General features: G+C 44.8%; 1 protein-coding gene across 1 annotated transcript in view; it reads left to right on the top strand.

Annotated features, from left to right (window-relative positions):
• Window positions 1-13,925, top strand: part of LOC126418887 (UDP-glycosyltransferase UGT5-like) — a 123,773-nt gene that overhangs the window by 37,571 nt on the left and 72,277 nt on the right. Inside the window, exon 2 of the mRNA XM_050085894.1 lies at window positions 4,909-5,149. Within this exon, the coding sequence (XP_049941851.1) occupies window positions 4,909-5,149 (241 nt within the window). The remainder of the gene's footprint in view (window positions 1-4,908; window positions 5,150-13,925) is intronic.

The raw sequence follows: 13,925 nt of genomic DNA, 5'->3' as shown, positions 1-13,925 counted from the left end.
GACCGCTACGGTCGCAGGTTCGAATCCTGCCTCGGGCATGGATGTGTGTGATGTCCTTAGGTCGGTTAGGTTTAAGTAGTTCTAAGTTCTAGGGGACTGATGACTTCAGAAGTTAAGTCCCATAGTGCTCAGAGCCATTTGAACCATTTTTAGTCTGTAATAAATAGAAGTACCTATCCCCATGCAAAACCAGTCGTGCCCTGAGGAAACCCGTTGCAATTCGGCCGAAACGTCGGTTTTAGTTTATTACTGTTGTTAGTTTTTAGCAATAACGTGGCATAATACGCAGAAGAATTTTAATCACTATAATTACGTACATACTCTTACATATATACATATACAAACATACGTATAAACAGAACTATATTCACTGCTTTCCGATCTGTCGGTGTATTGGTAAATCCCTAACAATTGTGTGTATAGTGACAAAGCTGTGTGTCCACGTATATACTTGGAAACTCGTGTACTGTCTGTCCTTTCTACACTGATATTGTCTTCTTGTACCCAGTGAGGCTCACTCGACCAGTTTTCAGTTAAATGCGCAGCAGCTGAGATAGGACGAGTCGAATTATCGAGTGTATGGAGACAGCGACATCAAAGATGGTGCCAGAGGATCCGCTGGCGAGTTTAAAGCGAATATAAAGACCTTATTTCTGAGCTCCATTATCTGTATGTGGTGTTTGAGCTGCTTCTGCTGGCTATGACACGTCTGACACATCTTGTGCTCTCTCACCCTCCTGAGCTGAGGCCATTATCACGTCCAGAGTCGGTGTTTACACGATATGAGCATGATTATGCGTGGCGGTAACGAAGTTTTTGAACGGTGTGCTTGTCATACTTGTTACACACAACTGAGCGACGAAACTGCGGTATCACGTATAGATACCACCATATGGGCCTCACGCAAGTTTCTGACTGAAGCTGATAGCAGTAGTGTAGGATCTGGCGGACGCAATAGTGCATGCGTGGTCAGCCGCGGCTCCAGTGGCTCCATGCCTCGAGCGCCCTCTGGCGCCGCAATATGGGACGGTCGGTGGCAGTGCGTCAGTCCATTCGCGCTCAGAGCCCCTTCCCAGTGTAATACCACGCAGAAGCCGCCTGGTCAGGGCTTTGTCTTTGTAGTTCGTGCTTTAGTAGAGACTCTTCCTTGTGGACTTTTTCCGTTGCTCTCGTCTGGTGATGGCTATCCAGTAGTCCCTCCATACTCTTGCCCGTTCCGGCCGCTCTGTGATCTTTGTGTGGTCCCCAGGTCATTTCGGCATCCCGGAAAATGAACGTGTTGACACGCTGGCCGAACAGGCTGTCGGTGCACCAGCCTTGGAGATTGGCCTTTCGGAGGGTGACCTCAGCTCAGTTTTGCGGCAGAAGGTACTTCGCACCTGGGGTGAAGAATAGCGCACCCTTCCTTCACCGAACAAACTTCGGGCTATCAAGGAGGCTACCGGGGCGTGGCGCTCCTCCTTGCGGGTCTCTCGTAAGGACTCCGTTGTCCTCAGCCGGCTGCGCATTGGCCATACCTTGATAACGCACAGCTATTTATTGCGCCGCGAGGCCCCCATCTTTATGCCGCTGTGGGTCAGCTTTGACGGTGGTCTACATCTTGTTGGACTGCCCGCTTTTAACTCCGCTCAGGCAGACGTTTGCGCTGCCTGATACGCTTCCTGCAGTTTTAACAGATGACACTGCGATGGCAGATTTAGTTTCAAGTTTTATTCGTGCAAGGGGCTTTTATCGCTTGATCTAAGTGTTTGTCCTTTTTTTGTGTTGAGTCTGGTCTTTGGTCTACAATTTTAGACTGGGGTTTTTAGTGCGTTTCTTGGTGGTTGGCTTTTCCTTTTTTGTTTCTATTGTCGGCCAACCACTGCCACACTCTGTGTGATTTTAATTCCTTTTTTCTGGTCTCTGTCTGTGTCTTTCTTGTCCTGTGTCGTCTTTTGTCATCTCCATTGTGTGTTCGTATTCTTTGTGGGTGTTTAAAGTTTGTGGAAAAAGGGATCGATGGCCCTAGTAGTCTGGTCCCTTGAGTCCGACAAACCAACCAACCTTGTGGACTTTGAGCTGGACTCCAGTTCAAAGAAAATGGTTCTAAACACTATGGGACTTAACAGCTGATGTCATCAGTCCCCTAGACTTAGAGCTACTTAAACCAGACTAACCTTAGGACATGACAGATCCACGCCCGGGGCAAGATTCGAACCTGTGACCGTAACAGCAGCTCGGTTCTGGACTTAAGCGCCTAGAACCGCTCGGCCACAACGGCCGGCGACTCCAATTCCTGCAACAGTATTTGTAATTAGTCTCGGAGAATTAGAAGTTAATTAAATGTCCTGTGTGATGCGTTACCTTGTTCAGTAATCATGTCTGCTCCTGTCCAGTTTTTATGCGATGACAGTTGCCGCACTACTCTGCAGCCCACCTCTCCAGTTTACTCATTCAATCGCGAATCCCTTGGGACGTTTCTTCGCTCCAGCGACATACACAGACTGCAGCTAGAATTGGCGAAAATTTTACCGTAGTGCTTTTAGGAACGGCAGGCCCAATCGTCTTTCCTCTGTTGAGTGATTTTAGTTGATCTGTCGTACGAGCACTTATTGCAAAACGTCATGTCGGCGTCTCCCAGATGGCTGAAACAAGTAGCTGTACTACCAGCTTCCTCAGCGGAGACTGAATCCAGTCTCAGGCTTATCTGTATCATCTTCCTTTCAGTTCTAATATAATCAATGAGTGACGGTAAAGACGGATTTTGATCTCTCCACTCACTTTACCTATAACCAAAACTAGCTAGAATAATTTCGTCAGGTTAGTTGCTGATCACACTGAACGCTTCTCCATACGCTAATTTTGAGTCTGTTCATCTTTTGTTTGTCAGTAAAGCTTTTAATTCGTTAAAATCTAAGATGAAAACCTCTTTACTTTCGTAGGAAGTTCATAGTATTGCTACTGAACCATCAAGAGTCTGTCGCATGCCACACAATCTTTCTCAGTAAATACATATCCAAGACACATTGTAGCTTTCAGACTATTCCCGTCATCAATTATAGTCGATTCACATGTAAAAAATTTTAGACTGTCTTTCACTCTTTTTCGTCATTAGCACCAATCACCAGTTTAGTGGAAAATTTAAGTTTATGAATTTTAAACTTTTATGACACTAGTCGCAAATGCTTCTCATCTACTTTATCCTCAAGAAATTTTGAAATACTCTCCTTTCTGTTACATTCGCCGCCACAGTTCTCATTGGTGTTAACTTTTCTTTCCTGCTGATACTATTTTTGTGATGAATCACCATCTAGATCCTAGGTCTGCAAATAGTGGAATTGCACCTCTCCTTATCGTTGTGTATGAAGACGTACACAACACAAATTCTTTTGCGGTAAGGAATTCCCCAGATTACAAGGCTGTAAGACATTAGTGAATGAAAATATAAAAATAAAGTCAGTTTTTTAGGGAATTGACTAGTTTGAACCTGGGACCTGTTGCTGGTAAGGAGACGCCAGACCACACATTACATGTAGAGCTCAGAAGAGTTCAGTGAGACTAGCGATGATATAACCAAATACTTAATGATTTCAGCGTCAGCTCCACTGCACTTCCTGTAAAAGAATCTTAATACTATCTAAATTTAGTGGAAGGGGTTCAAGGCTTTCCTATTTTTAGTTAGCTGGTAAAATAACGTCGAAAAAGCAGTTAAGTTTACCACTGGAAATTTTATTCTACTCACAAAACATTGTTTATAAATTGCACTATTGATAAAAGGATATATTTTAATAAAGGATGATAAAAACCAACTGTGTTCAACAAAAATGTGAACGAATATTCCCTGAATGGGTTTCCAAGTTCTACAATGGATTGAAGGATGACCTATGCCATATCGCATCTATAATGTAGGTTAAAATTAAATTTCACAAAAGAGAAAACTATCAAAATGGTCTACAGTGACCCTTAATTATCTTTAATCACTTATCTAACTTGTCGTAAATTACAGTGGCTGATGTGGCTTCTCAATAATTATATAACAGAAAAATCATCGCTTTTCAGATTTTAACTTACGTAGCAAATGTGAATACCATGAGCTTCAATTGACGATCGACACTAGTATACGTAAAAAGGGGATGTAACAGACGAGACTTCTGCAGTTCTGAGTGAAGCCTTATGCGCTCAAAAATGTGGCATCGCGTGCGTTCATTACCTTGTCGGTGTTCGTCAGGGGGCGGCGGCCGGCGCAGCTCCATCCAGCTCGCTGTTTCCGAAGCAACTCTTCTCTAACTTCTCCTTACTACAATTTACTGAAGTAGGTTACAAAAAAACTATCTGGCTGTGTTTTCATCTGACCAATCAGGGTCTCAATGTTAACCTTAAGCTCCGCCTACAAAAATTCTGTGTATCCAATGAGAAACGTTATACTTTTCGTGGTGGGGCAATGTTTTTAAAGTTTGCAACTTAACAGAGACGCGAAAAAGTCTCACGCTAAAACTTGCAGCTGGTGTGGCCCTTTTAGTGTTATCGTAAGATCTATACTGTACTTCTGGAGGGTTCTATCTTTTAACATGGGCTGGGGGGTGGTCCTGGAGGTTAGCTGGCAACGTGGGTGTCCGTCCCTTATTGTAGGGCCTTCTGGCTTAACACGGTTCTGCTCTCGGCTTCCGTTCTCGTTTCTCTCCACGTAACTGCGTCTGTCTCATGGTGGGAAGGTATGACATGCAATTAGGCATTCTTGTGTTAGTCTGTGGTATTCCATTTGCTCACTCGTTACTCGTATTACTTTGGTTAATTTAATGTCACGATTTATTCGGAGCTATGTGACATACTACTGGATTTGCTTATCATGTCAGGGTTTTGATGGAAGGTGTTGGATTTGCCTGACACATTGCAAGAGAGAAACAAACTTGACCGTCCATTCTGTTGCAGATGGCCTCGCTGTTGCGGCAGCTGCTGCTGGTGGCCTCGTTGCTGTCTGCGGTACATGGGGCGCGCATCCTCCACGTTGTTCCGATCCCGGCGTGGAGCCACTGGCACATCTTCCGGACGCTCATGTGGGAGCTGGCGGACAGGGGCCATCACGTCACCATCATCACGCCGCTCGCCGAGAAGGAGCCTCACCGCAACTGGACTATGGTGCCTGTCGCGGCCAACCTAGACATCATGCCCAGTAAGTGGTTCACACGTCCAAGCAACTGGTATTCCATTTACTACTTCTTATTGTCACACGAAGCAGCAGCCCTTTCATTGCGGTCTATCTTCTACTTGGTAAGTCAATGCTTCTCCTACCTGTGAAGGGGGGGGGGGGGAGGGGGGGGGGGGCTGTTACCTGCTTCCCAATAACTGAACAAGCCCATGACCCGTCTCAAATGCAATGGAAATGCTTTTATTATCTCACCACAGCTACCTTAGGACTATATGTTCACTGCATTTCCGCGAAAGCCGGTAGCTGTGGCCGAGCGGTTCTAGGCGCTTCAGTCTGGAACTGCGCTGTTGCTACGGTCACAAGTTCGAATACTGCCTCGGGCATGGATGTGTGTGATGTCCTTAGGTTGGTTAGGTTTAAGTATTTCTAAGTTCTAGGAGACTGATGACCTCAGATGCTAAGTCCCATAGTGCTCAGATCCATTCCTGCGAAATTTTGATAACTGCAAGCACTGCAGCAAAACCTGTGTGTGTTTCGCTACATCAGAAATGCAGCAATGTAACTTCCTTGCAGCCACGGTCTGACTGCAATCAGAACTGAACTATCTGTTGATCTGAACTTCCATCCATCCTAATGGCTATCACAAGGACTGGCGAACCACTCTGTTCTATTCCCCAAGTCGGTAAGCAACGGCGACATTTGTCCAACAATATCTTTAAGTTAATTGCTCATTGGTAACAAGTATTTTGACTCTTCCATAAATGATAATGCGAAGAGTTAGATATAGTTACAATAGTAACCATTGTTTGCAGGATCATATCTTAATATGACTGCTTATTTCTTTTACGTGTTTGTTGGCTTTAACTATCAGTTAATATTTTCTTTGCATCTTAAAACCTAAAGCGAGTTATAAGCACACTGTGTAACAGACGCATTAATTAATATAATATGAAAAAAGCGCTAATTCCGAATAGGATATGGCAACCAAAAGATAAATACACTACTGGCCATTAAAATTTCTACACCACGAAGATGACGTGCTACAGACGCGAAATTTAACCGACAGGAAGAAGATGCTGTGATATGCAAATGACTAGCTTTCAGAGAATTCACACAAGGTTGGCGCCGGTGGCGACACCTACAACGTGCTGACATGAGGAAAGTTTCCAACAGATTACTCATACACAAAAATCAGTTGACCGGCATTGCCTGGTGAAACGTTGTGTAAGGAGGAGAAATGCGTACCATCACGTTTCCGACTTTGATAAAAGTCTGATTTTAGCCTATCGCGATTGCGGTTTATCGTATCGCGACATTGCTGCTCACTTTACTCGAGATTCAATGACTGTTAGCAGAATATGGAATCGGTGGGTTCAGGAGGGTAATACGGAACGCCGTGCTGGATCCTAACGGCCTTGTAACACTAGCAGTAGAGATGACAGGCATCTTATGCGCATGGCTGTAAGGATCGTGCAGCCACGTCTCGATCCCTGAGTCAACAGATGGGGACGTTTGAAAAACAACAACCATCTGCACGAACAGTTCCACGACGTTTGCAGCAGCATAGACTATCAGCTCGGAGACCATGGCTGCGGTTACCCTTGACGCTGCATCACAGACAGGAGCGCCTGCGATGGCGTACTCCACGACGAACCTGGGTGCACGAATGGCAAAACGTCATTTGTTCAGATAAATCCAGGTTCTGTTTACAGCATCATGATGGTCGCATCCGTGTTTGACGACATCGCGGTGAACGCACATTGGAAGCATGTATTCGTCATCGAAATACTGGCGTGTCAACCGGCGTGATGGTATGAGGTGCCATTGGTAACACGTCTCGGTCACCTCTTGTACGCATTGATGGCACTTTGAACAGTGGACGTTACATTTCAGATGTGTTACGACCCGTGGCTCTACCCTTCATTCGATCCCTGCGAAACCCTACATTTCAGCAGGATAATGCACGACCGCATGTGGCAGGTCCTGTAGGGGTTTCTCTGGATACAGAAAATGTTTGACTGCTGCCCTGGCCAACACATTCTCCAGATCTCTCACCAACTGAAAATGTCTGGTCAATGGTGGCCGAGCAACTGGCTCGTCACAATACGCCAGTCACTACTCTTGATGAACTGTGGTATCGTGTTGAAGCTGCATGGGCAGCTGTACCTGTACACGCCATCCAAGCTCTGTTTGACTCAATGCCCAGGCGTATCAAGGCCGTTATTACGGCCAGAGGTGGTTGTTCTGGGTACTGATTTCTCAGGATCTATGCACCCAAATTGCGTGAAAATGTAATCACGTGTCAGTTCTAGTATAATATATTTGTCCAACGAGTACCCCTTTATCATCTGCATTTCTTCTTGGTGTAGCAATTTTAATGGCCAGTAGCGTAAAAAATATCGAGTGATCCCTGACAGGATAGATTTCACAGATCTTCTATGACTGTTTAATTATGTTTGTCATTTCTTATATGGACTCACAGGCTGAATGAAGTGCACTGCAAATTTTTTCGTCACAATAAAGACTGCAGTAGTCACTGCTACTTTAAATTGGCTGCGACAGTAGCCAGCGATGCTAATCAAAATAACCCCAACCATTTGAAGCTTTGTAAGAGTCTTTGTAGAGAAAGAATAATTTACTTGAAATATAAGAGACGATCACAACTTTTCCTTTAGAGGGTGCTGCTGTAGCACACACGCATGGTTCCTATGCGATTATATAATTACCTACATATGGGCAAGAGGGCAGTTGTGGTGTTTGTAACGTTCCGATGAGCGTGCGGTAAATCCGGCAAAATGCATCCAGACATGACCAACGTGCTGTTATTCTTTTCTTGGCTGCCGAAGAATAAACAGCGGTTGACAGAATGTAGAATATGTGCGGGACAGCATGTCTGTCGAAAACCACTGTTGTGGAATGGTGCGCGAAGTTCCGCGCTCATAGCAGTTCGACACAAGACGCCAGTTAATCTGGGAGGCCAGGATCATCATTATGGATAACACCAAGCGTTTGGTTGATGATGCGATTAGGGCGGAATTCAACGTCGAGGATGCATCAGTATCATCCATCGTGTCCTCGTACCAACAAGTTCAAGAGCCAGCATTCAGCTGGAAAGTTGATGCTCATTTTGTTCTTTGATTAGCAGTGTCCATTGCTTATTGATTTCAAGGAGTCTGGTGTGTCCGTCACTAGGGACCAGTATTGCACAATGCTGGAGAAAGTACGATTTGCAAGTAAGGTGAAACATTTGGGAAAACTGCGACTAGGGGTTCTGCTGCTTCATGGTATGACAAATGTTGTAACGCAAAGGTTAAGCCAACTCGAGTGCGAGGAACTCGAGCATCCGCCTCATAGTCCTAATCTCTCCCCACAAGATCATCACGCCTTCAGTCTAAAAAAAAAAATAAAAAAAAAGGCCCTAAAGGGTCGACAATAGCTGTCGTACGAGGATATGCGGCACGCACTTAAGGACTTCTTCACTCATCAGGACACGCTGTTTTACCAAACGGGGATCTTCAACTTGATGTGTCAGTGAGATAATTACCTAAATGCTCACAGCGATTTTACCTGATTGGTATACGAATTCTGAAAGGAAACTTCTTGATATCCTATTATATCAAGTATTTGCACAGTTGAACTCATGAGAAATTGATTTGAATATAGTGTTGGAGAGACACCATTGCTGCCGAATCGGGGAATGAAATAGAATGGAATTTCGTCCCTCGTGGTATTAGCCATTAGCGTGACAGGATGAGTAATCCAAGTGATATCAAAAAGTGTGATTGCAGTGAGTCGTGTGTTCCTAACGTATGAGACATTCCACCTCCGAGGATGTGTAGGCATCAGTTTTCATGTGCCGCAGTATCATGGGTGTACCATAACTGGATTCTGGACACAGTCCCTGCTTTAGATAATACGTTTTATTGGACGGGTCGGTGTCGACTGTTATTGATTGCAACAGCGGATGATGGGCCACTAGTGAAGCCCAGATTAAATGATGGGCAACCACAACCATTGACCATGCTCTTCTCCCTTATTTTAAGAGGCGTTCCACACTGCACCACAGCGTCCACTACCGACCCCCAACGCTCATACGGAGTATCTCTGCAGATACGTGACTGACTAGAGAAATATTTGACTAACAGAACCCATTACGGCCGATGTCCCATACAGAAGAATGTGAAATCGGAAGTAAGACCCCTAATGATTTCAGCATACGTACATTGTCAGATAGGATCAGCAGCTCTATGAGACTGTTCGTTGTCGACGCTGTTGTGTACAGTAAATTATCATCGTTTCACGATAGTAGGGATTTGCATAAAGATTTGAACAAAATTTCCGCTTTGTGTGATAAATGGCCGCTTTAAAACTTCCTGGCAGATTAAAACTGTGTGCCGGACCGAGACTCGAACACGGGACCTTTGCCTTTCGCGGGCAAGTGCTCTACCAACTGACCTACCCAAGCACGACTCCCGCTCCGTCCTCACAGCCTTAATTCCGCCAGTACCTCGTCGAGTGGACGGGGCGTGAGCCATGCTTGGGTAGCTCAGTTAGTAGAGCACTTGCCCGCGAAAGGCAAAGGTCCCGTGTTCGAGTCTCGGTCCGGCACACAGTTTTAATCTGCCAGGAAGTTTCGTATCAGCGCACATTCCGCTGTAGAGTGAAAATTTAATTTTCTTTAAATATGGATGAATGAAAGGCAGTTCTTATTGTCCAGAGAAATAACCCAAAAATAATTGGCCAATTACAAGATAAGTTGTGAACATCTTAAGCAAGTCACATCGTACATTCATGGGTAATAGTAAGAAGTAATACAGAATTAGATTTGCCAGATCTAAAAATAGAAAAACCGGATTTGGCGTTTTATTTAGCCCGACATTTTGCATTAAAAGCCGGACTACCCACACTGCGTTTGTGAAAAGTGCAACACCGAGAAGGAATTACTCAAATGGCGCCACACTTGGTGGAAGTGGTGCCAGATGTGCAAGAAATATGTGATACGTTTTGCAGCGAGATGGGGTACACGTAGGCCGAGCAGAGCCCTCTCATGTCGGTCCAACAAGATCGGTGTTGCGCCCAGTGCAGTCGGTGCAGACAAGGTGGAAACAATACAGTGAGTGCCAGTATGCCACGTCCACGTCAAAGGGAGCCACAACGGCATGTGAGAGAGTTCGAACGGGGCAGAGTGATCGGGAAACAGGGTTGTCATAGCGTGACATTTCGGCTCACACAGGGCATGCTGCTACGACATTGATGAGTGTGTGGAAGCAGTGGATAGAGGAAGGTCGTTGACAGCGACGAGTGGGAACTGGACCACGGAACAAGACCACAGCACGGGATGAGAGTCATCCTGACCGTATGGCCATTACGGACCGTACAGCGACATCCAAAGTGTTGGCACTGCAGCAGGTGTGAACTTGTCTGCACCGACGGTTCGTCACAGTCTGCTGCAGGTTGGACTGATTGCACACATGCCATTACGTCGCCTTCCATTGTCCAGAAACCAGAAACTCCTCCGACTGCAATTGGCACGTGAACATCGTCACTGGGGTGCTGAGTGGCAACATGTAATCTTTTCGGACGAGTCCCGCCTCAACGTGTCCTACAGTGATGGCCGCATAAGTGTTCGGCGGTACCGTGGTGAGCGTGTACTAGAGGGCTGCATTGTGGAGCGCCATAGCGGACCAACACCAGGTGTGGTGGTCTGGGGCGCCACTGGTTACAACAACCGATCTCGCCTCGTACGTATTGAGGGTACTTCGAACAGCAACCGGTACCTAACGGAGGTTGTGGAGCCTGAGGTACTCCCTCTGATTCAAGCATCTCCACTGGCCACATTTCAACAGGACAATGCCCAGCCACATATTGCGAGGAATGTACAAGCCGCTTTCGAAGAGCGACGGTACCATTGCTTCCTCGGCCTGAACGTTCGTCAGACATGTCGCCCATCAGACATGTCTGGGATATGTTGGTCGGCACCTGGTGCGTCACGGTCCTCCAGTAACTGGTGTCACGGATTTGTGGGCTCGGATACAAACTGCGTGGAGGGAAACCCCTCAGGAACGTATTCAGAACCTTATTTATTCAATGCCACGGCGTATAGCAGCTCTAATTGCAGTGCATGGCGACCATACGACATACCAAATAGTAGGGCTCAAAGGACATGTACAGATTTGAATAGGTAACCATTTATTACATGTCATGTACTGTACAAATAACGCCACAAATTCTGGAAATTGGAAAACTGAGATGCAAACAATTGGAGAGTAAATTTGAAATCTAATTACAAAGAATATTAATTACAGAGGAAGACATAAAAATAAATAACAAATGAAAATACATCGCTTGGTAATAACTTTTAAGCTGTTTCTCAAGATAGTGAGGTCTAAGGTTACTGGATTTTTAGAGTCTAATTTTGTTAATCAGAAGCGCTGATTCTTCATATTAACATCTCTGCAGACTCTAGTTATTTATTTCTAAGGACTTATTACTTCAATTTCTCCATTAGTTACTTAATTTAGTATATGTACATAATTTTATCAATGACAACAATACACCGATAATTACGACAACGCGGGTCCTTCCAGAACATTCCACACGCCTTCACAATGAATATAAAGTTTTTCTATCTAATACGACAGAATGATATAGACACACATGCAAGGCCTTAGGAAGCACTGATTTGTCTGATAACTATCCGGATTTATATAAAACAAAAGGTGGTATCGGACATTTCATATGAGTCCTGGGGAGGCTGTACCGTTATACTGCTACCATTGTGGGGTTTTCAACACGTTTTCTTTTCATGGCCTACGGGCCACAGATCTTAGGGCTGCAATCAATTGGCAGTATGTGACGAATCGAATTCAAGGGTCAATTCGTGAATTCGACTGCCGTTCCCCTAGTCTTCTTCACGAAATGCGGAGATTCCTACATTTTCAGCAAAGTGTACTGTGTTGCACAAATATTCCCGCTCCCCCGATGATGCCGCGAAAATTGATGAAACTGTCGTCGTTTCCTCTGCAAAAATTTTTCGATTTCGATATGAAGTGTTTGCGAGGTTCCGTCCCAATATCAGAGAGAAGGCTTCAACATTGTTTACACCGTGTAACATTTCACCATGTACTCATTCTATTAGATCTCGCTGATTTTCGTGTCTTCGACCGGCCAGTCTGCCTCTTCCTGCCGATGTTGGCCGGATCAAATCTAAATTGTGACAAATACGTGAATTTTATACGTTTTCTAGGAGTCGACATTTTATCATTAACACGCATTACAACTAGATCTTTGCTTTTTCTAAGAGTACAAAAATCCCTCTCCCAGTTGAAATGGCCGCGCCATTAATATAATGGAAAACGGTATGCTTTCACGTGTCTTCCTATTCTCCCGATGAAAGTCACTTCACCGTGGTACAGGGTCACTCAAAATCTGATCCCAACCAACGAACGCCTCCATTGCATTGGTCTCATTCCGACTGGTCTATGCGATGCATGTCATCAACCTGATATGTTTCCCCAAAGGCTTCTCTCTTGTGGCCGAGAACGCTGCCACTGGATCCGCCGCCGACAGATCTTCCTTTCCAAACCGACTAAAGCTGCCTTCTCGGTTGAACTTCTTCAGAGTCCAGACTTCTCCGTTTACCCTCGGACGAAGACTAATTCGATCGTATGGTTTCTCAGACACTATGCCCACTATGTAGTCGCGTGTGATAACGATACTAAACCCCCCCCCCCACCCCGTTTTTCGCCAATATACGATGAACGCTCACTGGAAGTAGGAGAGGCTGCCATGTTTTCGCGCTTTATTTGAAAATCGTCAAGGAATTGGATAGCTTTTTTTCTTATTTTTCTGAAGCCTTCCTAAAGAAAACTTTCAATTCTTTTGAATCCCAAAATTGTGAAATTTGTGTCTATCAACAACTAAATAAAGAAAATGTAAAAAGAATACGAAAATAAACAACGAAATAAAAAACCCAACCTAGTACCATTTCCATGTGTGGAACCAGCACAGCGATAGACGCAGGGAAGTGGGGAGGGTGGGGAAGGGGGGAAAGGGGTTAGATATTTTCTCCGCTAGAGTACTCGGTTTTCTCAGTCCTTGCGTTCTTATGGTCATAAACGACATTTCACAGTTGGGATGGCTGTATGGGCGTGTCCCAAAAACCAATAAAAACTACGTTTTTCTCTAGACAAAATATCCACAATTTCTACTTCTTGTTCCCATTTTGCATCGTAAGTCAACCTCGTCCACTAAACGTGTTGTAATTTGCTGTGTAATTCATATCTCAAGGGTTTTAAGCTGTCTCTGGAAATCATGTACGTGAAATGTATTCGTAGCTGCGAATATGGGCAACCATCTGCTGTTAGAGTATAACGGAATGAGCACAATGAAAATTTGTGCCCGACCGGGATTCCAATCTAGATTTCCCGCTCGTCACCATTAGGCTATCCAAGCACGGCTGACGGACAGACTTAAACTTCCGCGTGTTTACAACCTGCACTCGCACATCCATTATGTATATTCTCGACAACTACGGGGAGTTCAAAAAGTCTCTCCGCAGTGCCGTATGATTGTTAGCCGCGCGTGCCGTATGCCGCAGTGAATATACCGAAATGAAACTCAGTGAAATACAAGTTATTAATTTATTGAATATTGATTTTTACTTACAAATTTCCACATTAAAAGTTTATAGTTTCCCCAGTGTTGTTGAATACACAATTCAAATCGTCTAATCATGTTTACAAACAACAGCTGTAACATTTCTTCTGCAACAGAAGCAGTGAAAGTGGATATTGCAGTT

This window comes from Schistocerca serialis, chromosome 9 (assembly GCF_023864345.2).
Source record: "Schistocerca serialis cubense isolate TAMUIC-IGC-003099 chromosome 9, iqSchSeri2.2, whole genome shotgun sequence".
Taxonomy (NCBI): Eukaryota; Metazoa; Arthropoda; class Insecta; order Orthoptera; family Acrididae; genus Schistocerca; species Schistocerca serialis.
The sequence above is the reverse complement of the archived record's forward strand: the minus strand, read 5'-3'. Positions and strand labels throughout refer to the sequence as shown.